The sequence below is a fragment of the Armigeres subalbatus genome, chromosome 2 (genome assembly GCF_024139115.2).
Source record: "Armigeres subalbatus isolate Guangzhou_Male chromosome 2, GZ_Asu_2, whole genome shotgun sequence".
In the NCBI taxonomy this organism is placed as follows: Eukaryota; Metazoa; Arthropoda; class Insecta; order Diptera; family Culicidae; genus Armigeres; species Armigeres subalbatus.
In genome coordinates this window covers 235,727,948-235,751,944 of record NC_085140.1, presented here as the reverse complement: position 1 = coordinate 235,751,944, position 23,997 = coordinate 235,727,948, and the positions used below count along the sequence as shown (strand labels likewise).

Here is a 23,997-nt window from a genome sequence, read left to right as displayed (position 1 = left end):
ATGGTGCTACAGTCATGCGTACAGAAAATCATGTAAATTAGTTAAAATGTATCATTGAATGATGAAACCTGGGAACGTGAATAATGTTAAATTTCGATTGGGCTAGTGAATATGTCAATTTAGTTTAATTCATTTGATTAGCCAAAAGTCGAATAAGTTCAACTCATGTGAGTTGAACAAAGGTGCTTACAAGTACCATATCGCGTTCTAATCAAATAACTTGCTCAAATAACTTTGCAAATCGAAATTAATCATATATGACCCCTTATAAGGGGTTTTTCCCACGTAGTTCTTCATTACTGACCTATTTACATATTCGCTAAATCTATCGGACGCTGCAGTTTTAGAAAAGATTAGCGCAAAAATAGCATAATAGCATCAGCTGATGAAAATGTCTGTTTAAATTTTTCTATTTGTTGCTAGTACTATTAGATGATTCATTGTCCGATAGAATTAGCGAATATGTAGATTGGTCATGATTTATCAGAATTAAGCATTTCAATTCACTTCGAAATACATAACGGTTAAGATTGATTATCATAATCCATAATAAAGCATTTCATGAGGCAACCTAAATAATTTCATAAGGTTGAGTTATGAAAATCATACAGCTGGCTTAGCCTAAACAAAGTTGATGACTATGATGATAATCATTAACGTCGTGAGGTTTCATAAGGTAAAGTTATGAATTTTATACCTTTTCCTTGTAGCTAATTTTCATAAGGTTATTGAATGAAATTCCTTAGTTTTTTTACGGCAGTGTAGAGCAGAAAAGTGGCATAAAAATAAATTTGGAACTGAATTTTAGAACACTGGCGCAAGGCATTATTTTGTTCGTTGATCTAGAGTTTGGTTCAAAACATATTGTACGTGGATTTCCCTATTGGACCCGACCGTTCGAAATAGTCGCTCGTCGAACGGTCGTTGAAATCGCCGTTTTCACCTTCACACCCATCTTCATAGTAAAATCTGTCAAAACTGACAAGTCTGCCACGTGCTTTTTGCTGTTTCCCTCGGACTTCTCTTTCTTTTTCTGATGTTTTGACATCTGTTTTGATAGACAAGGAGCAAAAAACAAGGTAATCTACCAAACATTTATTGAGTTTGGCAAACCTTGCTGAAAAAACGAACGTTTGAAATAGGCAAGTGAACCGACCTTCGAATCCATTGGTCAAGTAAATCCACAATATTGAAATTAAGGCTTTGGTCCGATTCGTGAATCAAAATCGAATTAAACTCAAAAGTGACAGTTCAAAAATTTCCCTGCTCGCAGAGCAAGATTACTTTTGACAGGTATTGAATCATTTTTGATAGATGTTTTGTTGGATTTGCTGGGTAGCACCAGCCATTCTTATGAGCGGGGAATTTCATAATTTCCGAACTGTCACTTTTAAGTCGATTTTAATTCACGAATCGGACCAAAACCTAAGGCCGGTCGCAATGCTGTTGGGTTTTGTATGGCGTGTTTGGAAATCAAACTAGAACTGAAACTAGCAGTTTGCAACGCAGAGTTGCAGTTTTATTTTTTGAGCACTTTTTGAAACTGATTTACAACTACTCGACTGGTTTGTTGCAAATAAAACCTGATTTGAAACTTGAATGAAACTGAGTTTCAAATTTATTTAATTGTATTTGTTTGTTTGAGATGATTGACAGACTCATTGTTGTTCGTATGCGAGGTAAAAACTACCGCGAAAAATGTTAGTTTGTTTTATTTTTGTTTTATGAAAAAATAAAACCAAGTTGCATTTCGTTTACAACTCTGCGTTGCGGGCACCAAGTTGTGGTTCTATTTTGACAGTTATAAATTTTATAACATCAAGCAGTACCAAACTAAAACTGCTACTTCAGCATTGGGACCGGCCTAAATGCGTCAGTAATGATAAACATACACGGTTAGAAAAAAGTACTTAATATTAGGTACTTTTCACTCAAATCGAGGGTTCAGTGTGGGAACCCAAAATTAAGTAATTTTTTCTTGAAATTAAATAAAATTCACTTAATATTAAGTAAAATATACTTAATTTTAAATACAGTCAAACCTCCATGAGTCGATGTTCTATGACTCGATATCGACTCATGGAGGCAAATTATTCCATATCAAAAAATATTTTCTGGGTTACCGTGATGGTCCCTCCAAAGAGCTTTCCAAAGATTTCCTATTCCACATCTCGATATTTCCATGAGTCGATGGTCCCTTCAATATCGACTCATGGAGGTTTGACTGTAGAAACTAACCAAAAGTTAAGTAAATTTCACTCAACTTTTGTAAACATGAGATTACTCAACGTTGGGTTCCCACATTTTAATGCCCTTGTTGAGTGGTTTTGCTCTTCATTCTATGACAACAAAAGGAAGAGGGAGGGAGATGCAATAGAAAAAAAGTACCTAAAATTAGGTACTTTTTTCTAACCGTGTAGTTGTGTTGAAGAAAATACTATACGCAATTATTATTTATCAATTATTATTTATCGGCGTAGCACCAAGTTAGAATTCGGAAGTCGGGACTTCCGAATCGAACTTTCTTCCGAAGGTTTATTTGTCAAACTATTTGATGCGTTGTTAAGCACATCTTTAGGCGAATCCAGCGCATTACATACTTCCGAAGTTGGGTAAGTTGCCTTTATCTGAAGAAAAATCCAACTTCGGTATAAAAAGCGCTATAAATTTATTCCGGATACACAATATATGGGGAGGCCCCATAGTGGAGTGTTCGATGCACTTTAATTTTATACCAGATTGTCATTGGCACAGCTCTGGTGCAGCGTTGACGTTTCGGTTGGCAGTACCGACTGTCAAAATATCGTGCGCCCAATCTTGAAAGTGGTCTAAAATCCCCCGCCTCTTGCCGACCGGGCCCGTTTCACACCCCCTCTCGCCTATCAACCGTACGTCGAAACTTCTTTCTGCCGAACTGACAATATGGCGACCTTTCGCTTGGTTTACAAAAATCAAATTCAGCACGTGTGTAAAGGTGCCAAACTACAATCGTGAAAATGTACGTGAAAAATCGTCGCAAATCGGTGATAAAGTGCAGCAAAAGCGAGTTTTGCGGAGCGCCGGCTGTGTGATGGTGAAGTTGGCGCACAATTTGGCGTATTTACGTGAAAATAATGGTGTTAAAAATCGAATGCAGACTGGTAACAAATTTTTCCGTCCAGAGCCTTGCAAGACATCTTTTTCCTCTTCGTGTTCTGCCACTGTGCTGCGTAGGAAAGATAGCGGTCCGGTCGGTGGACTTGTCTGCCTATTGAAAGTAGGTTTAGCGGTTTTTAAAAATTCTGATGAAACGATTTCGATTCATTCAATGAAGATTTAAATTTGTCATAACGGAATCTTTCTCGGATGACTAATGCGTCCTCGGAGATAGTAAATACAGCATATACTGGCTTTCCATTTACTGTACTGGGACGGATTTCAGCCGTGACTCACTTGTTCATCAGCTGGAGCAGAGTGTGATTCCATTAGGCGGGCTTCGAGTGTTGTTAGAAGAAGATTAATCGAATGTGACTACCGTGGGAAATCCGGAAAACAACCGGTGGTGTGTTGTGTACATAATGTGATCTGCCTCTTTTGAATATTTTTAGGAAAGGCGTTAGTGCCGGTGCTATGAAATTATTTTGTGCAACAACTCGTAGAACTACGATCAGCATCACCAATTTGTCCATGCTTTCATTATCACAATCCTTTAATTCTAAAATCGAATGATTCGTTTTTTATGACATCTGTTACGAAAAGTGGTTCCCAATCTGTCGTAGGACATACTCTATAAAGTGCCGGTAAATAAGTCATTTTTGAGTATGTTCACTTAGGACATCTTTGAAACGTCTGACGTCTTTGTGATCAACAATACAATGATTGGTAAAGCATGATTCAGCATTTATTATTTGTAAAACACTTGCACCACAGTGTCCGGAATCGCATACGAAACATGACAATTTATTCTTAAAAAGATTATGGTCCTTTGAGGCAGTTCGTTTTCTTTTATGGAGACGTTATTATAATTACAGAAAATCTTGTTCTGTTCTGTTTCGTTGGATTTTGCTTGCTTAAATACGCATTCTCAACATTAGTTAAAAGCGTATTTGACATTGAATGTAATTGCAATGGTTTTAGCAATTGTGTTTATCGGGTGCATTTTTTTATAGGTTCAACCCTTTTGAAGTTTTTATTGAACAATTTATATTTTATTACCCATTGCATAAGTCTTTCTGCCAACGTAATCTTGTTGCTTTTAGTTTGAAACAGAAAGCTAAAATCCATCAACTCGTTAGAAGGTTGAGAACCGCTGTTCTACAAGACAAATGTAAGCGAAAAGAAATTACAGTTGAAGAGGTACCTAAACAGCGAGAAGCAAAAGAGAAGAACACAATACTGTGGAATACTACTGACGGGGGTAAACCTTTTCGAGCAAAATCAGAATGCCGTGTGGTTACATATGTAGGTATGTAAAAGTCCAGTCCGTACGAGCATTGATTCTCAATGCTCTTTGCCTGGATGGCGGATAGACACATCTATTATTTGCTGGGAGCATTTTCTTACCTCTCGGCAGGTACGTGCCAAATTCGTGAGTTGGTAATGAGAGAAAAACTGCTGCCGTCCTGTATTAAAGAGATATTGGTGTACGCTGCTTCGTCCTAGCGGTATCATTTGCTTATATTTGCAAACTTATATTCGGATTGTGCAGTGGAGAGTGGTGTCAGGAGTAGTATCGAATCAAAAATAGTTCAATAAGTTCAATAAGTTTTCAAATATTGCGGAATCAGGAATTTAAGAAAAAAGGTATTTATTTGTTGTTTATTTCAGTTATTTTAGTCAAATCGACCAATGGTGAATTTTCAAGTAGCTCGAATGTGAATGTGAATTTTTCAAAAGTAGGGTAAATGTCCGATGGGGTATTGTAAATAAGCGGACATCACACCATATTATAGATGGAAGTATTATTTATAAATACGGAATAGCCATAAATGGTTGATTATTCGCCGATTAATTGCAGCTTTCTGAAATGCAAATTTTCTTTGTGGACTTTGGATAATAAATTGTACACATTTTGGATATAGCCAATTTAATCCGCAAAATGTCAAATTTTCAAGTTTCGCTGATTAATTCAGCCGAAGCAAAGTCTTACCTTTTTATTGGCATACATAAACAAGAAGATTCTTTCGTTTAAATTTCACAATTTCGAGAGGCGAACTTTTTGTGTACGTTCTGAGACTTTCAATGCTGTATGCTCTAAAGCGTAACCCATTGTAACGCTTGGCTTCTTCAACAAACTTATTTTATTGAAATTTCATCTAAATATCGTTATTTACGTATACAAGAAACCAGTCATACAAAATGGAGAATATTCTTATATTCTTGAAGAGGATGAAGCCAAAGCAGCCATGGCAGCCAAAGTACCGGTACGGTTTCAAACTAATGTAATTGACAAAACAAAACATTCCCTACAACATGACTCACAATTAGCGGTCTTATTTAGTATATTGAAGCTTTTATCAGGAAAACATGTTTAATGCAACAATTAGCATTCTAGTATTTATGCTTCTACTGCTTGGACCGGGATCAGTACAAAAGGCCGAATCACAAAAGGCCGAAAATGTTCTAGCATACCACAAAAGGCCGAAAACCCAGAAGGCCGAACCACGAAAGGCCGAATGATACAAAAGGCCGAATGATACAAAAGGCCGAATCTCAAAAGGCCGAATAACACAAAAGGCCGAATCATTACAAAAGTTTCAATCTTTCAATTAAGAGAACTTGGAATATTCACAAATTTACGTTTACTTTTATTATGCTGCTTTATACTATGCTGCCGAGCTGAATGATCAGCAAACATTTCAGCAAAAACAAATTACTGAAAATGTCAGTAAGCTGAACTGTCATTACTTTTGACAACTATCTACTGAATATTCAGCAAATTCCAAAAGTTTACTGAATATTCAGTTGGTTTGACCAATGCAGGATTTGACAGCATTATGCTGATCACATCCAGCAAATTGGATCAAACTGCTGATACTACAGTATTTTAACCACGAATGAATTGTTTAAAAAATAAAATTTGTTTTTTTTTCTTTTTCATGATTTTTATTTGTCTGGTAATAAAAAGGAAATAAACGATAAGAATTAATAATCATCTTATGGTGTCTAACATTGAATAACTTTTTTCTGGCATGGTCCAAATGGCATGACGCGATGTCCTCTTCAATTTGTTTTAATTGCCTGTAAATATTTAAAATTGAATTCTAATTTGATTGATGATAATATGTGATAATATGGTTCTCTTATTAAAATATATGCAATGTGCTTCACTAGTTTAAAAATATGCTATACTTACAGGATTAATGTTGGAAAATATGGAATACGAGGTAACAACAAATATTAAACCTTTGAAAGCTAAACTCAAAATGGGTGCTTTTTTAAGAATGACAGTTGATGGGATATGCTGAGAAATCAGTAAATTGGAAAAATTTGCTGATTTTTAGTAAATACAAATTAAATTACTGACATTCAGTAAACTTCAAAATTGCTGGTTGCTTTTCAGCAATGAACTTTGCTGAAAAACTTTTTAAGAAATTGGTGTGTACGGACTTCCCGAATAGAAAATACAATAGCATTAAAATATCATAAAATTCACTTGTCATAAGACGAGTTTGTACAATCCCATTGAATTCCACCACTTAATTGTATCTTGACAGATACGTATTTCGACCTCAACAGTAAGGCCGTCTTCAGTGTCTAGTACTTGACTCGACTGACTCATAAAATTGCAATACACTTTATTGATGAACTTTTAATTCTATTGTTCTTCTATTGTATCGATTAAATTGCCTTAGGGTCTGTTCAAATATTACGTTACGCAATAGGGGGTGGGGGGTTGTTTGATTTTTGTTACGCTTTGTTACGCAAAATATAGGGGGTGGGGGTCCTTCGAAATGTTGTTACGCGTAACAACTTATTTGCATAGAGAAAAAATATTTTAAAAATTAAAAAATTTTCGTTATGTTTGAAAAAGCATGAAATATGCAATATATAATGATGTATGGCACCGTCCTTCAAATTCTACTAAAATAAAGACCTTTTTTAAAAAAATAGCATTTGTTACGCGTTACGCATAGGGGTGGGGGTGGTTCTGAAAATTGTTACGGATTGTTACGAGGGGGTGGGGGGTTCTTAAAAACAACGTTTTTTGCGTTACGTAATATTTGAACAGGCCCTTATTGGTGTTTCAATAAACGTACAATAAAATCTATTGACAAGAATGTTGACAATAGAATTACAATAAACTCTATTGTAATGGCAAAAATTAATCCGAGAAAAAAAAACAATTTTCTTATTGTTATGATAACTAACAACCCCTATTATCTATTTTAAAACTGACATTTACAATAGGATTTATGGTTATTTTATTTTATTGCGAGCAACAATAGAGTTTATTGTAATTGAGGGGGTTATAAGCAGAGGGGTGTAAGTGACATTTTCGTCAAAATTGAGTTCACTACAGCAAAAAATGCTTTGGTTCTAGAGCTTTGCGGCAATATGTTGATATAGAAAACTTTTTGAACATCATACAATTTATATGAAGCGAAAAAATATTGAAAAACTTTGCTCCCATTTTTCTCAAAACTAACTTTTACTAACTTTACTTTAACCCCCCTTAAACCCCTTTGTGTTTGACCCCCTCAATTACAATTAAATTTATTGTATTGTTACATAATTTTTATTGTAATTCTATTGGACTTCTTTATTCGGGTTAGTATACGAGAAAGGCAAAAACTTGAGAAAAAGTCGAAACATGGAAATTTGACATGGCATGATATAGGAAAATTAAATTGAATATTGAAGTGCCTCTAAATCGTGATGAATCGTGATTTTTCAGTCAAATAATTTTTGGTCTGTGGGGTTGGAAATTTAACAATCTATCGAATTAGCGACTTTTTCAAAATTTAATATAAAAATCAATACTTATTTTACGTGTTTTTAAAATTCTGATCCCTCAATCAAGACTTTTTTGAAAAAAGTATTTGATTTTTGTTTTATAACAAAAATATACTTAATTTGCTACACCACACCGTGTTTAAACTTTTTTTGAAGGATACATCCGCCTAAGAAAAGGCGAAGGATTGGCGAGCTCTTTTAAAGTACGCATTTGTCCTCCCTAAAGCAATTAAATAAATAATTACTTCTAACGCAGGACGCGTTCGTTCATGCTCAATAAAAAAAACGTAGGGGTGATCGGGGCAATATGGGCCACCTAAGGAAATCGTTCCGAAAAGCGCTGAAAAGCTCAAAAAAACATCGTTCAAATGTAGTTGACTTATACTAGAGAATGTTACCTTTCATATTACGTCGATGAATGACGAAAAATGCGTTTGGAAATTGTTGGAATGCGCTTTTGAAAATGTATTGATTTCAATGTGTGTTCCCGACTATACGGGGCAATATGAGCCACCATTTGGGGCAGTATGGGCCACCCTTCCAAAACCTTTATTTGGGCGAAAAAAGTATCGTAATATGGAAGAATATGATATTCCTACAACAGTTGTGAGTATTCCATACCAAATAAAATGAAAAAATTGCACAACAGCGGACTGACTGATTTGCCACTCTTCACCGTTTGAACAGCCACATTTCAATTGGTCAATGGTAATTTTTTCTGTTTCTATCGCAGTAATGCGCTGTTGTAATTTTTCCGTAATGAATCTTACATATATGATAATATTCTTGTATTTGACTACTGAAATTTGAACTTGTTCGCATTTTAAGGCCAGATATCTTGTTATATGCAGGTATGCCCATATTGCCCCATAGAGACTGGTTTTGGGAAAAAAAAAGTTTTATGATAAATTCAGATTTGTATCAATATAAACATGTGTGCACAATATCCAATTTTAATATATCTTTTGATTGTGGTGTATTTTTGACCTGTATTTTAATCAGTTTTGTGTCAAAACCTTATTTATAAACTTGAAATCTTATAATAATTTTGCTTATGCAGTGAAAATTTACATTTTCAAGTATATTTTCATGTTTGAATTGAATTTTAATGCGGTTTTCACGTTGATGCACATGTGAAGCATCCTCTTAAAGATCATATAACTTTTACATGATAAAACTTATCAATAAGCTCAAAATGAGGGTGTCTCATATTGCCCCGTATGTTCATATTGCCCCTACTGCCCCTACCCAAATAGCCAATTTTGAACCGCGCTTACTCAAAATAAGCTGGAAGAGTTGATGATTATTGGGCAACAAAGAAGTATCGACTTCAGTGGATTTTACGAGAGATATACTGCCGTTCTACGCATAATTGTCCCATGTTACCTTTAATGAAAAAATTCAAACTCGAGTCAATTTGTCCCACCAATTTAAGAATCGATTCGATCTTCAAATTTAACAAATATTTTTGGGATGTTATGAGCGTAGGCAACACTTTTCCAGGACATAAAAGCGAATCTCTACTTATTTAAACGGTTTTCAGCCTTTATTATCATCAGACAACAACTTCATTTTTTCAGTGGGACAAATTGACTCGAGTTTGAGATTTTTCATCAAGGGTAACATGGGACAATTATGCGTAGAAGGGCAGTATAGTCTTGAAATGATGGATTCTATAATCCTAAAAAACGACGATGGATTCTATAATCGAAAAAAAAAACACGAGTAATAAACTGCCGTTCTACGCATAATTGTCCCATGTACATAAGGAATTCCAGCAAACATGGGACAAATATGCGTATAACGGCAGTAAAATACCGCGTAAAAAGCAATCGTAATCTGAGCATAAGTGAATCGCCCATAAGTAAATTTAAAAGAATTACGTCTTTTGGTAAGATAGGGAGCCATTTTCAGAAAAATATATATAGCTCTTTTAGTGGAATGTATTCAACCGTCTAAGACGAATTATTTACTGTCCATTTAATTCCACCAGTTAATTTTCGTTATCTTTGCAGATACGTATTTCGACCACAACTGTGTAACCATCTTCAGTGTCTTGTACTTCGTACTTGTACTTGTACTTCTTGTAAGTCGAGTCAAGTACAAGACACTGAAGACGACCACACAGTTGTGGTCGAAATACGTATCTGCAAAGATAACGAAAATTAACTGGTGGAATTAAATGGACAGTACTTAATTCGTCTTAGGGCCAATTTCTTCACCTCCGCTTAACTCTTAAGCGGTGCTTACTCATACGTTTAAACCTGGTTTAAGCACTAAGCGGAGGTGAAGAAATTGGCCCTTAGACGGTTGAAGATAGGGAGGTCATTTCAAAGTTTCAAATTTGGGACCGTCACGAAAAGAGGTCAGAAAGTACCAGCCAATAACTCAGCTGTTTTTCAACGGATTCCGGAGATTTTGGTATGCATCGATTAGTAAATTTTCTAAAAATCTATACAACTATTGTAAACAATTGATTCAATGCGTTTATCTATTGAAAAAATTAATTTCGTCAATGAATGTTTAAATTGCACTTTAACAGTGAATTGCCTACATTTCTGCATAAATATGCATAAAATGTTGATGATCCAATTTCGTATCCGCTATCGCACTATACGTAATTCTACGTTCAATTTGCGTTCGTATCTTTGATACAACCCTCTACTTTTTTACCGAGAAAACCCATTTCAAGTTCAATAGATTATCTGAGCATAGTATTGCAGCATATTACGAACCTGCCAATTGAAACGTATAATGTTTTATCAATGCTTGAATTTGATATGGCAGATCCCTTTGTATTGAGAAGGTAAACAAATCCAGCTTGACAACTTTGTACACCGACTGGGCCGGTAACCTGCCCCTGTTTGGCCATGTTGAGATTTCATTGACTGGTTGGAATAACACACCCGACACACGCGAAAAACAGTGGAACAGTACCGACTACCACACAGAAGAGCTGTGTGGTGGATTGCGTGCGAGAGAAAGCGTTTCTCTTTCTTCCTCTCTGCTAACGACAATAATGTTCTGTTAGACCGATCCGATAATCACATAAACATGTGACCCTTCCCGTTAAAATTTTTATTACGTTTTATTGCCTCAGTCAATTATTTAACTTATTTAAGGTCAACCTTCCTAAACAGCACTTTTTTGCCTTTCTCGTACAACAAAGTTATACCGAAAGGCTATACTGCCGTTATATGCATAATTGTCCCATGTATATAGGGAATCTCAGCAAACATGGGACAAATATGCGTATGGTATGACGGCAGTATATGATTGCTCCAAAAAAAGAACTTTTGATAGAAAGCCCGGAGACCCATAGTGTTATACACCGATCGACTCAGCTCGACGAACTGAGGTGATGTCTGTATGTGTGTGTGTGTGTGTGTATGTGTACAAATTTTGTAGACACACTTTTTAGAACTTAGCATTATCGGATTTACTCGCAACAAGTTGCATTCGACGCGTTGTTCCCATTGTTTGCTATTGAAAATTAGCCCGATTGGACATTGCATTTCGGAATTATTGAAAAATCATTGTTTTCATCCCAAAGGTCCCTTAAAAAAAAGTTCAAAATCGATTTTTTTTTCAAAAATGGTGGCAATGCATTTTAATCAATGGAAAAAAAAAGATCAAATTGATGTGATCTATTCTCCTAAAGAGTTTTTTCGACCTTTCAAATGTGTGTTTTTTTTTTCAATATATTTGGTAATGAACGAGAAAGGCATAACCACTGCTAGGTGAAATAATCTGGGGTTCTGTATTAAATTTTAAAAATATTATAGTTAGAGGCATAACAAAATTTGGGATCATCGGGAAAGTTAATCAATGAAAGAATATATTGAGCGAATAGAAATGTTTGACAAGAAAGGTCAATTCGTCGAGCTTAGTCTGACAAGCATCCGATGTGCTTTAAAAGCCAGATCCAGTCCGTACAGCCGGTTAATCTTCGATTTGGTTATGATGGTTATCGATCGATATAGAAAGACCATCAATTAAAGTCTTCTAACAATGCACAAAGACCTGATATTGCACAGCTCTGGTCCTGATGGAAACTTCTCCGAATGAGTGCGCATCAAGTTCAAATAACTTGTGGCATCGGACATTGAAACACCTGAGCCAAAAAGGTATGGAGATGTTGATGTGTAACGACCTGGTGAAGGGCGTTGTTGCGACGGCTTTTTCTTGGCTTGATAGAAACGGTTTTGACAGCAGTGTCCATTTCACACAGCTTCAAAGCTGTAATTTATTATCTAATTAATATTAAATTCATTATATGTATAAAGTAACTTACAAACTAGTTTCTCCAAATTTACAAGCAACAGGCTCCATCGCCACTCTAAACCATTCTAATCGAACCCTATTGCCTCTGTATTGAAATATAATATGCATTTAATTGCCAGTGTTACCAGTTTCACAACATTTTTGGAACTAAACTTAACACTCCCACCCGTGAAACTAGTAACAAACTGGTACATTACGCATTTCTAAACTGCACCTTCTCAAAAAATGTTCCCCAACTAGTCCCACCTGGATCGAATATGGTTTTCACAGAACAATCCACAATTTCTCTAACATTTTTCTTCTTTACATCAAACAAATCGCTTAGCTTCTGATTGCACACCAAATCGGTCTTAGCCCCTGTGTGAATGGATTTCTTTCTGTCCTTATTCTGTGCGTCAGTGCACAAACTGATGAATTCATCCGAGCGTGTGCGATGATCAGGACGGTGCACGATTGTCGTCGCTGCATTAGTACTGCTTTGCAGCACTTGACCTACCGGTTCAAATTCAATTTTTTCACCCGATACGCACATAAACAAAACGGATTGTGTTTGGTGGGTAGCAGTTTCCAATACATCCGTAACGGTATGTGCGGCGCACAAAGGCTCGGACGGTAACTTGATTGATGAGTTACTTTTGGTATTACTATGAGAAACTGCGGCACCCAAACACAATGCACCATCGAATTCTTCGTGTGATTTCGTTTTGCCACTGTTAGACATTTGTTCATTCTTCACCGATTTTCCAGAGATGTTTTTCCTGCTATATTTAAGTATGATTACTTCTCTTCTGGCACTAAATTCTGAATCGATTTCCGCTGCAGCCGCCTCGAAATCTTCATCCACTTTCTTCAACTTGCGTTCGTAATCCAGCTGGATTCTCTTTTGGTGTTCGTGCTGTTGAGCCCGCCATACTTTGTTCTGCTCCTCTAGCAGCTCGAGCTTTCTTCTTAGTTCGTCCATGGCGACTCCTCTCGACTTTAGAGATAGTTTCTTTGAAGAATGTTGCGACGGCTTTTTCTTGGCTTGATAGAAACGGTTTTGACAGCAGTGTCCATTTCACACAGCTTCAAAGCTGTAATTTATTATCTAATTAATATTAAATTCATTATATGTATAAAGTAACTTACAAACTAGTTTCTCCAAATTTACAAGCAACAGGCTCCATCGCCACTCTAAACCATTCTAATCGAACCCTATTGCCTCTGTATTGAAATATAATATGCATTTAATTGCCAGTGTTACCAGTTTCACAACATTTTTGGAACTAAACTTAACAGGCGTCGAATGCGATTCGGCAAAGTCGGGTTTCTATGACGTTTGTTCAAGCAAAGTAGTGTCGTGATCCACACGACCTTTAGAGCGGATTTAAATAGAAGTCTCTGGGCCGGTACATCATCCGGCCTATGATGGTTCAAGATACTTAATGTAGTTTATTGATGAGTGATGACCCAAAATATACACTGTCCATTGATGGGAAAATGCGAAATGGCATACAACCGTGACATATGCACCCAAAAGAAATGAGTTTGCTGTTCGAACCTTCGTGGAGAAGATACGAGTGATGCTGTTTGGTAATCCTGCAATAATGGAAGGGAGGTAACGGGCGATAATGAATTCTGCATAAAATAACATTTTGATACTGAATCAAATAGCCCGACACCAGACGCATCAGCGCAAGCTCCCTCTTGAGTTACATAAAGAGCCACTTCGTTGATTCATTGTTCACAGACCCAATCGAATATTATTTTGAAAATCTTCAAAGAGACGCTCGGTAATGTTGGCTGAAGGTAATCCTGGATGAGATTTAATCCATGGATATTAACGGCATTTGGAAAATCGTTCAGTCCCGCAGGAATTTGATGATGTTCAAATGGGGGTTTCGTATAAGAGCAGCTATAAACGATCAGCTACTAAATTACAAGCTGCGTCTTGTGGCAAAAGGCTACATACAGCGCCCTGGAATTTATTTTGAAGAAACTTATGCTCCTGTTGCCATACTTCCGACGATAATAACAGTTCTTGCCAACGAAAGTTCTATTTTCATCAAATGATCAAGAGCGCTCTCCTGACCTAGTTTACACACTTTTGAAATCGTTTTATGGACTTAACCAGCCGCCATTGCTGGAATGAGCAGTTCAATAACAATTATTCATCAAGAAGATCAAATGATAACTTCTTATGTACTAGCTGCGACGAAGGAGGTAAACTTTATATCATCCTCTATGTTTTGGTGATAGCAGGAAGAAGGCTTGAATCCATTATGAAGTCAACATGACAGAATAAAACACTTCTACGTTGATTTTGACTCGGCATATGGCACTGAAGATCAGCTGTATGATCATGGTTCTGCAACAAACAACGGTGGCCATATCGTAAAGTGAGGCAGAGTACATAACTTTGAACAGTGCAACAACTGAAACATTTTGGTTATCTTGACACCTTGATTCTGGATAGCTTGAAGGTATGCAATTTGGCTATAGGTAATATGCCTGTGAAATTAAATCAAATGGCTGTTTTAACATAAACCAAGTAAGCATATCGATTTCAAGCACCGTTTTATCCGGGATAATATTAAAACTGATCGGATCAAGATGCTCCGATGCAGACACAACATCAAGTAGCCAACAACTTTACGAAGGCGTTCGATTTCACCCGCTTCAAGGTTTTGCGAAGATACTTGCACTATTCGAGAAAGAATACTTTAAATGGGCTATTTAGAAGAGGGTGTAAGCATGCTAGCAAAGTAGGCAATCGCCCTAATGCCCAAACTGGTTAATACCGGACACTAACTTTTTTCTAACAATAATTCCTATATTATTTACCAAGCACCACAGCAAACTTGTCCTATATTAACGAATTACCGACTTTGAGCGTTCTGACATGCACAAAAGGAGGAAACTTTTTGGAACTAGTATTTTATCTTCATCATAAAAATATTACACTACACCCTATGAATGGTAAGGTAAATGTATCAGTTTTGCCCCTTCATGATAAAACGCTTTTTTCTCTCATTCTATGTTGGGGACCACAAGTTAAAATGCATTATCAGAACCAGTGCACCAGCAATAGGAGCTTTGGAAATAAATTTATCATAAGGTATTAATAGCCCCCCAAATCAGATCATTGTCTTAAGGGCTTCAAAAAAAACAATTTTCACGGTTTGCTATCTATCGAGAGGATTCAAATCCTGTTTATTTCTAATCACATGTCAAATGGTTGCAGTGTTAGTGCCCAAACACAATGTAAACGGTAACGGCAAATTTCTAACACATGGAACATGAGTGCATGCAAATATGATAGCGCCAAATGCGATTTCTGCAAACCCTGGTTTTGGGCGTATTTCGTAGATCGTTTCTTGAACATATTTTTATTTTGCAATAGTTTCACATGAAACGAACATTATTTTACGGGTGGAATACCTTGAGTGGTATTATGGAAGAAAGCTGTCTGTAATAAAGTCAGCTTCATTCCGGGAGTTAGAAGGTGTTAGCTCTACTGCAGCTCCAGTAACCCATTTCAGGCTACCTGGTAACTCACGTCCAGTCCGAGGTCACTTTCACTTGCAATAAGCCCGCATGTTGATGCTACCACTATCAATTGGATAATGGATTCATAAACAAACTTCTGGATTTTTAAATCCAGTGCGCGTTTGATCATACATAAAATCATATAAAAAACATATTGAAACAATCTCACCAAATTGATCAAATTCCGGATGAATGATCTGATAAGCGAACAAATCACTTCCTTCTTCCAGATCTATTCTGAGCAATTCGTTATTGAGCCATGTATTTCTAATATTATCACACAGCCACACATATTTCACCAAAAACATCCCCGTATACAAACTACACAAACGATTTCGTGCACTCAATTAGGAAATACACTTCATTAGAGGTCACCAAACACGTTAAAGACAAACTTCAGATCGTTTAAGGTTTTTTCTTCTAGTACATATGCAAAATATTAAAATCAGCCTAATCTATTTGGGAACGAACAAAAACGTGACAGGAAATTCAAAAGCAACCGCGCATGACTTACTGCGATATCCGAGGGTGGAATACCTTGAATATAATGCAAAAAGCTCCCAATCGATAACATATTTTTCTGAATGTAAACGAATTGCCCTTATTACTGTTGTTTTAAAGTAACTTTTAATCTAATAAAAGATAGGTATATAATATAATATGAATCACTTACTGCATTATGTTCGCAAATCAGCCATTTCAATAAATTTTAAGCAGTACGTGACGCACAGCACTTTAGAAGTTTGATGATCCTCCCCATTCATAGAAAGTCGCACCAGTCTAACGTGCATCGCCCCATGCCCATACACACAGACCAGTATCACACCATCACGCAGTACGAGACCGGACTGAGGCTCTTTAAACTCGCTTTTACGCTGCCGTTGCTACTCACCGACTGTGTGTATATGATTAATCGCCATTTCGCATCGCACCACGTAGAATACAATAAAACGGGCGTTCCAATTGATTCGATGCAAAGTGGTGCAACTACCATTCCAAAGAGACCGCAATCTAATCGTAGCACAAATCTTGTTTCTTCCCGCAACACCTCTGCGCCACAATATCCGGCGTACCGCACAGATGGGTGATAACAGACAGGAGCAGACCTACGATGGCCCCGCTGGAATGCAACCGGACGGAGTCATCGAGTCCAACTGGAACGAAACCGTCGACAACTTCGACGATATGGGTCTGAAGGAGCAGCTCCTCCGCGGCATCTACGCCTACGGTTTCGAGAAGCCGTCTGCTATCCAGCAGCGCGCTATTATGCCGTGCATCAAGGGTCACGACGTTATTGCCCAGGCCCAGTCTGGTAAGTGAATTTTGTCTTCCAATAGGTAGATGACTCATAATTAGAGAAGTGAGCATTTCAAGTTCAATCGATTAAGAAAGCATTCTGCACATCAATCTTAGTGCAACTACAATACCCCCATCCTAATAGCGACTTTTTGGTTCCACACAGTTGTCGCAAGGTGACAGGAAGAGCCTACATACTTGCTGGTTGATATGATTATCGATTTTTCCTCACTCACTGCGGTGTGCTATGAACAGGAACAAACAACGATTGCCGACTGTGCGTTTCGTGTTTCAGCCATGTCGTGAGTTCAATCACAGATGAATATTACATTCGCATCGCAGTTGGTAGTCCTAAAAAGGAGTTAAGAGACATCCATGTTCGACTCAAAGGCGTCGTTGGTTGCTGTTGATAGAGACGACCTTGGAGTGTTAGCACTGTCTTTTGTTGCTTGTAACATCCCTGTGAGATTTCGTGCTTTCTTCTACGCTGGAACGTAGGCCACAGAAATTACAAATGATATTTTCAATATATCAAATTCAAACTTGACAAAAATAAATATTAATTATGATCTGGTTAATTATAATAATGACTAATTATAATCTGATGTATGATACGGAAAAGTTCTGAAGTACATATTTGCAAGTTCATCTCATTTTTTTTCGTATCATACATTAATCAAATATAATTTATATTTTGTCTATAAGCATTTTAAAATTCCGGGGAAATGCGTGCTTTAACCCTTTATAAAGCAGTAGCAATTATATTGCCACTAAAAATTATATTTTTTTCTGTTTATTAACAAGAGCTCTACTTATTATTTCCCATGTAGTGCTAGCCAGATGAATTTGAGCCATAAAAAAGGGAATTCGAATAAACTGAGTAATGATGTGAAGCAAGCCTATAACGTGTCATGTATTGATGATGCATGCCAGCGGAGAAAAATGTTGAAAAAAGATTTAGTTTTAAGCCAGTTTTAGAAAAAGTTTTTCCAACTTTCTGCAAAGGATTTCTCGAATCCTCATAATTGTTACATACTTCGTTATGAAAAATGATGCTTGCACTGAAGTACATTTTAACGATTTTCGATTGAATGGGCCACCCTTCGGGTACTTCCAGAGCGTGGTTCCTGTGTAGAAGAGACTATTTTTTGTTCAATCGTGGTCGTGGAACCCACCTTGCAACACGTCAAACTTGTAGGGAAGCGGCCAATGTTCCTTCAATCCTGAAACTCATTTTGCGACGTGTGAAACTTCATGATTTTATAAAATTAAGTACACTGAAGCACATTTTGATAATTGATAGTTCGACACAGTTGTTTCATAAGGGCCAATGTCGCAATGAGCTCGAATGGAGAAAAATGGGTTGGAATGTTCCATGACATGTTTTCAATTATATTTCAAAGAGTAGATGTTATTTTAAATGTTATTAGTTTGCATGAAATTCATCCATATCTAATCATTGAATCCACATATAAATAAAAGTTACTTCGGATTTTTTTCGATTTGAAAATATGATTGAAGAATTAGTCGTCCTTTTTTCTAACAGTGTACACTTGCGCCCTTCAGAAATGCGCCATAATGTTTTTGACAACATCCTTTTCGCCCAAATTCCACGCCCGGCTGTCAATCTGTTCGTCAGTATCGCCTGTTTGCATCGCCCCGTTGTGTTTTCATAGTACCGTTTAGCCCTTTTGCTCACATGTGTTTTTGATGCAAGAACGAAGTGTCATAATGCAAAAATGAAACACAGTTTAGCCCTTTTGCTGCCATGGAGAAAACGGGGCGCAATCGCACCGAGAAAAAAATTCCAACCGAAATGTAATATCGCCCTTCTGTATTTCTCTGTTTTTACAGCAAAAAAACAACATTTTGTACCATTTTGAATATGCTACATATAGTACATTTCCAGGAGGTTCGATCTATGACATAAACTCGATTTGTTTACATTTGCGACTTCGGCCCTTATGAAACAACTATGTCGAGTTCATGGCCATCTCCCGGGTGTTTTCGAAACCTGGGGTGGCATTGCGCACCTCGACTCGAAACGAGCAAACCATGCAAACTGTCATACCAAAGAGCTGTCGAAAAAAGATGCGCAATGAGGCCCCTGGCTTCCCTGGAACCTGGCCACTTTTCGTTCAATCTTGGAACCCATCTTGCGACATGTCATACTCCATGATGTTACAAAATAAGTACACTGAAGCACAATTCGATGGTTTTCGATCCAATGGACCACCTCCCGGGTATTCCAGGCACCTGACTCCTCTGGGAGGTGGCCACTTTTCGTTCAATCTTGAAGCCCATGTTGCGACATGTCAAACTCCATGATTTCACAAAATAAGTATAAATTTTCGATCCAATCTTGGATGTTTCCGGAACCTGGCTCCTCGGTACAACCTAGAGCGACTGATACAATCTGATTACGCCAATGCGCAACATCTCAAGGCAATGTCTTCGAAAGATGATGAGCTCGATGGGGCCTCGCTTCGAACCTGCTGGAGTACAGTTAGAGCAGCCATTATTGACGTATCGGGGAGCAACGTGTCGTGTATATGGGAAGAAGTCTATGGAATGATTGCTTCGAACTCTGACAGATTCTGAGAAGTGATCTCAAGAGTGCTGACAGGTTTTTGTAGGAGAATGACGCAGCACGAACAATTGCGCTATCGCAAGGGACCCGACAGAACGTAGAACGCAATAGACCGAGACGGAGACAGCAGATACTGAGTGCTGAGATTACGGTCTGAGGTCTTCCGAAATCCTATAACCGGCAAGTACAATCAGTTTCCAGTATCTCCACGCCAGTTTAACTCCATGTTACCGGATGTTTCCAGTGATAGGCGTGCGGTTCCAGAATCTTCGAATGCCTTGATATACTACCAGAACGTCGGCGGAATCAATAGTTCTCTTGCCGATTATCATTTGGCCCTTAGCGATGGCTGCTACGACTTCTATGCCTTCACCGAAACCTGGCTCAACAGTAATACCACCGTAAATCAACTCTTCGACGAATCATACTGCGTTTATCGGCAAGATTGGTCATCTTCTAACAGTAACAAATTCACTGGAGGGGGTGTTCTGTTAGCTGTTCGCTCCTGCTTCATATCTCGCTTAGTGAGTCCTCTTGAAAACTCCTCGTTTGAGCAATTGTGGGTCGCTGTAACTACTGCTGATGCCACTCTCTTCGTCTGCGTTCTTTACATCCTTCCCGATCGAATCAATGATGCGGAGTTATCGACAGTCACCTCGCTGCGCTCAACTGGGTGGTCTCGCAATTAGGACCATGGGACAAAATGATTATCCTCGGTGACTTCAACTTGAGCACAATCAATTGGTAGCGCCATAAATCGGGATTTATCTTCCCGATTGCATCGATATCCCTGATCGGCCAGACGTCTCATTTGCTGCTTGACGCGTACAGTTGGACTGAACCAGATGAATGATGCGGAAAATGAAAACAACCGAATACTTGTCCGGCTTTTTATCAGCAACGAACTCCGCGAGAGCTGTTCAGTTATGCAGGCCCCATCACCGCTCGTCAAGATGGTCAGATATCCTTCTGTCCAGATGCAACTCAAGATTAAACCGCTCCATAATTTCCACGAGCCGTCTGAAAGCATTTCATACGACTTTTACAAGGCCAATTTTAACGGGATGAATGCCTTTCTTGCTCAAGTTGACTGGGATGCGGCTCTTCGAGATTCTGACGTCAACCTAGCTGCTTCGACCATGTCAAACATACTAATTTACGCCATCGACCAGTTTGTTCCCGTGAGATCCATACCAGAACCGGATAAACCAGCCTGGTCTGATGCTTATCTAAAAAATCTGAAAAGAGTCAAACGCGCGGCCCTCAGACAACACTGCAAGTATCGTACGGGATTCTGCAAAAGCTATCTATATCAGGGCCCTCATTGGACGTGCGGTAAGACGCGCGGCTACAAAGCAAGACCATGCTGAGGGTGGCTGGGTTCGATTCCCGGTGCCGGTCAAGACAATTTTCGGATTGGAAATTGTCTCGACTTCCATGGGCATAAAAGTATCATAGTGTTTTTACGCTTAGTGGTGCCCCACCAAAAAACAATAGCTGGCACCGCCAGTGATCGTGTTAGCCTCATGATATACGATACGTGGTACGTCAACGAACTATTTACTAATGAGTATCTCGGCCCACAAGATGTAGTTATTGCCAGCAGGAATGTTCCCAGTCTTCCTGCCGCTAGGCAGCCATTGGTCATCACAAACGATTCAATAATAGCTGCCAGTAAGAAGTTGCAATACTTCACTGGATTCGGCCCAGACGGTATCCCATCGCTTGTTATTAAACGTTGCGCAGAGTCGCTTGTCAGACCACTTACTGCAGTATTCAACCTCTCGTTGACTTCCGGGGTTATTGTATCAAGCAAAATCAAGACGCAATGTTTCTGTAACAACAGTTTGAATCCTTTGCAGAATGGTGCCGCATCAACCGAATGACGCTCAATGTCGCTAAATGCTCTGTTATATCTTTTACGAACGCAAACACTCTCTTCTCCAGCATGAATACTCTTTGGCAGATAAACAGCTTCAACGAGAATCGGCAGTCAAAGACCTAGGTGTTTTGGTCGATACGAAAATGACATTGAAGGACCACGTAGTATATATTGTTTCGAAGGCATCTTCACAGCTGGGTTTCCTTTTCCGATTTGCTAAGAAATTCCGGGATGTGTACTGCCTAAAATCAATGTTTTGCGCCACTGTTCGACCAATATTGGAATATTCCTCGGTCATCTGGTCCCCGTAATATCAGAACGAAATTCAGCGCATAGAAACTATCCAACGCAAATTTGTCCGCTTTGCTCTACGACATTTGAGATGGAGAGATCCAGTCAACCTTCCCAGCTATAGTAACCGTTGCATGCTTATCAATCTCGATTCGCTTGAGGCAAGACGTAATGTGGCTAAAGCTTGCTTCACCGGCGACCTTTTACACAGCTTGATTTACCGGCGACATCGACTGCCCAACGCTTCTTAGCATGCTGGACATCAACACACGCCGCCGTAACCTCCGAACGCACTCGTTCTTTAATCTTTCTGCATCCAGAACTAACTATGGGCTACACGAGCCCATATGAAGCATGCCTCGTCTATTCAATAGATGTTATTCTGTGTTTAGTTTTAATGTGCCACGAGAAACTAATAATTTAGACAATACTAATGTATTTAGTTTTAAGTAAACGGTCATTGGGGTGGCCATTTAACCTGTTGACAATAAATAACAATATAATACAAGTAATGAAGGCCTCTACTAGTAATGAGTAAGCAGTTCAGCGGATGATGGTAACCAACCAACCCCCACCTCGAGAGAAGTTAAGGATGTCATCCAACAGCTCAGGAACAGTGAGAGCCAGGTTCCGGGAACACCGTTTGATAAAATATCGTCTAAATGTCAAAATGTGCTTCAGTGTTATTTTGCGAAATCATAAAGTTTAACATGTCGCAAGATGGGTTCTAATATTAATCACTTCCCCGGGAGAGCCAGGTTCCGGAAACACCCAAAAGGTAGCCAGTGCGAGCTTAAACCGCCGAAATGTGATTCAGTATGCTTATTTTGTAAAATCATGACGTTTGACATGTCACAGGAAGGGCTCCAAAATTGACCAAAAAGTGGCCATTTCCCAAGGAGCCATGTATCGGGAATACTTGGAAGGTGGCCAGTAAGTTAACTCCTCCTAGTGTGCCGCTGTAAGCACGCTCAAAGTAGACGATTCATTTAGTCCCGTTTTCATTCTACAAAAACAATATCGCAAGACAGTTCGCTTCTTTCGCCCAGGACCTCCCAGCTCTTATTAGAAGAATTTTGGGTATATGTAAAAGTATTAACCTTAAATTGAAGCGTAATATGATCTTTCAGGGTAGTGATATTCGGGGCAATGACATTCGGGGCAGTGTCATAAAACCTGGGGAAGGTATTCGTTGGGTCAAGATTTGCGCATGATAAAATATACCTAACTTTGTCTGCGATATATTTATCTTATTGATATTCATTAACAATACTTTTATGATTTTGCTATTTTTTGCAGGAACTGGTAAAACTGCTACGTTTTCCATTGCGATCTTGCAGCAGATCGACACCAGCATCCCAGAATGCCAAGCGCTGATTCTGGCCCCAACCCGCGAGTTGGCCACCCAGATCCAGAAGGTAGTGATCGCCCTCGGCGATTATCTGAACGCCCAATGCCATGCCTGCATTGGCGGTACGAATGTCCGCGACGACATGCGTAAGCTGGAGATGGGCTGCCACATAGTGGTCGGAACCCCGGGTCGTGTGCATGATATGATCAGCCGTCACGTCCTGCGCACAAACCACATCAAGCTGTTCGTTCTGGACGAAGCTGATGAGATGTTGTCCCGTGGTTTCAAGGACCAGATTCAGGACGTTTTCCGTATGTTGCCTACTGATGTACAGGTTATTCTTCTGTCCGCTACCATGCCCACTGAGGTGCTGGAAGTATCCACCCACTTCATGCGCGACCCGATCAAGATTCTGGTCAAGAAAGAGGAATTAACACTGGAAGGTATTAAACAGTTCTACATCGACGTGAAACAGGAATCATGGAAAACGGGAACACTCTGCGATCTGTATGATACACTATCGATCACTCAGGCTGTCATCTTCTGCAACACCCGTCGCAAGGTCGACCAGCTGACCACGGACATGGCCTCCCAAAGTTTTACCGTTTCTTCCATGCACGGTGATATGGACCAGCGTGACCGTGACTTGATTATGAAGCAGTTCCGTACCGGATCTTCCCGTGTTCTCATCACCACGGATCTTCTTGCGCGCGGTATCGACGTGCAGCAGGTTTCCCTAGTAATTAATTATGATCTACCAACGTTACGAGAAAACTACATTCACAGGTGAGTGCATCATATTTTTGTGTAGATTTAGTTTCTTTCTTAACTCTTTGCGGC

The 23,997-nt window shown here is 38.7% G+C and overlaps 1 protein-coding gene across 6 annotated transcripts in view; it reads left to right on the top strand.

Annotated features, from left to right (window-relative positions):
* Positions 1 to 2,843: 2,843 nt before the first annotated feature.
* LOC134211910 (eukaryotic initiation factor 4A) overlaps positions 2,844 to 23,997 on the top strand; it is a 31,404-nt gene continuing 10,250 nt past the window's right edge. For 3 of the 6 annotated variants that reach the window (XR_009979143.1, XR_009979144.1, XM_062689299.1), the window contains exons 1-3: positions 3,056 to 3,256; positions 16,828 to 17,059; positions 23,106 to 23,943. Coding sequence is in view for 1 of the 6 variants with exons in the window: in XM_062689299.1 (XP_062545283.1) it covers positions 3,071 to 3,256; positions 16,828 to 17,059; positions 23,106 to 23,943 (1,256 nt within the window). In the remaining 5 variants the exon portion in view is untranslated. Of the gene's footprint in view, positions 2,999 to 3,055; positions 3,257 to 4,634; positions 4,783 to 16,768; positions 17,060 to 23,105; positions 23,944 to 23,997 lie in introns of those variants that run through there. The other 3 variants (XR_009979146.1, XR_009979145.1, XR_009979147.1) reach the window with 3 other exon arrangements.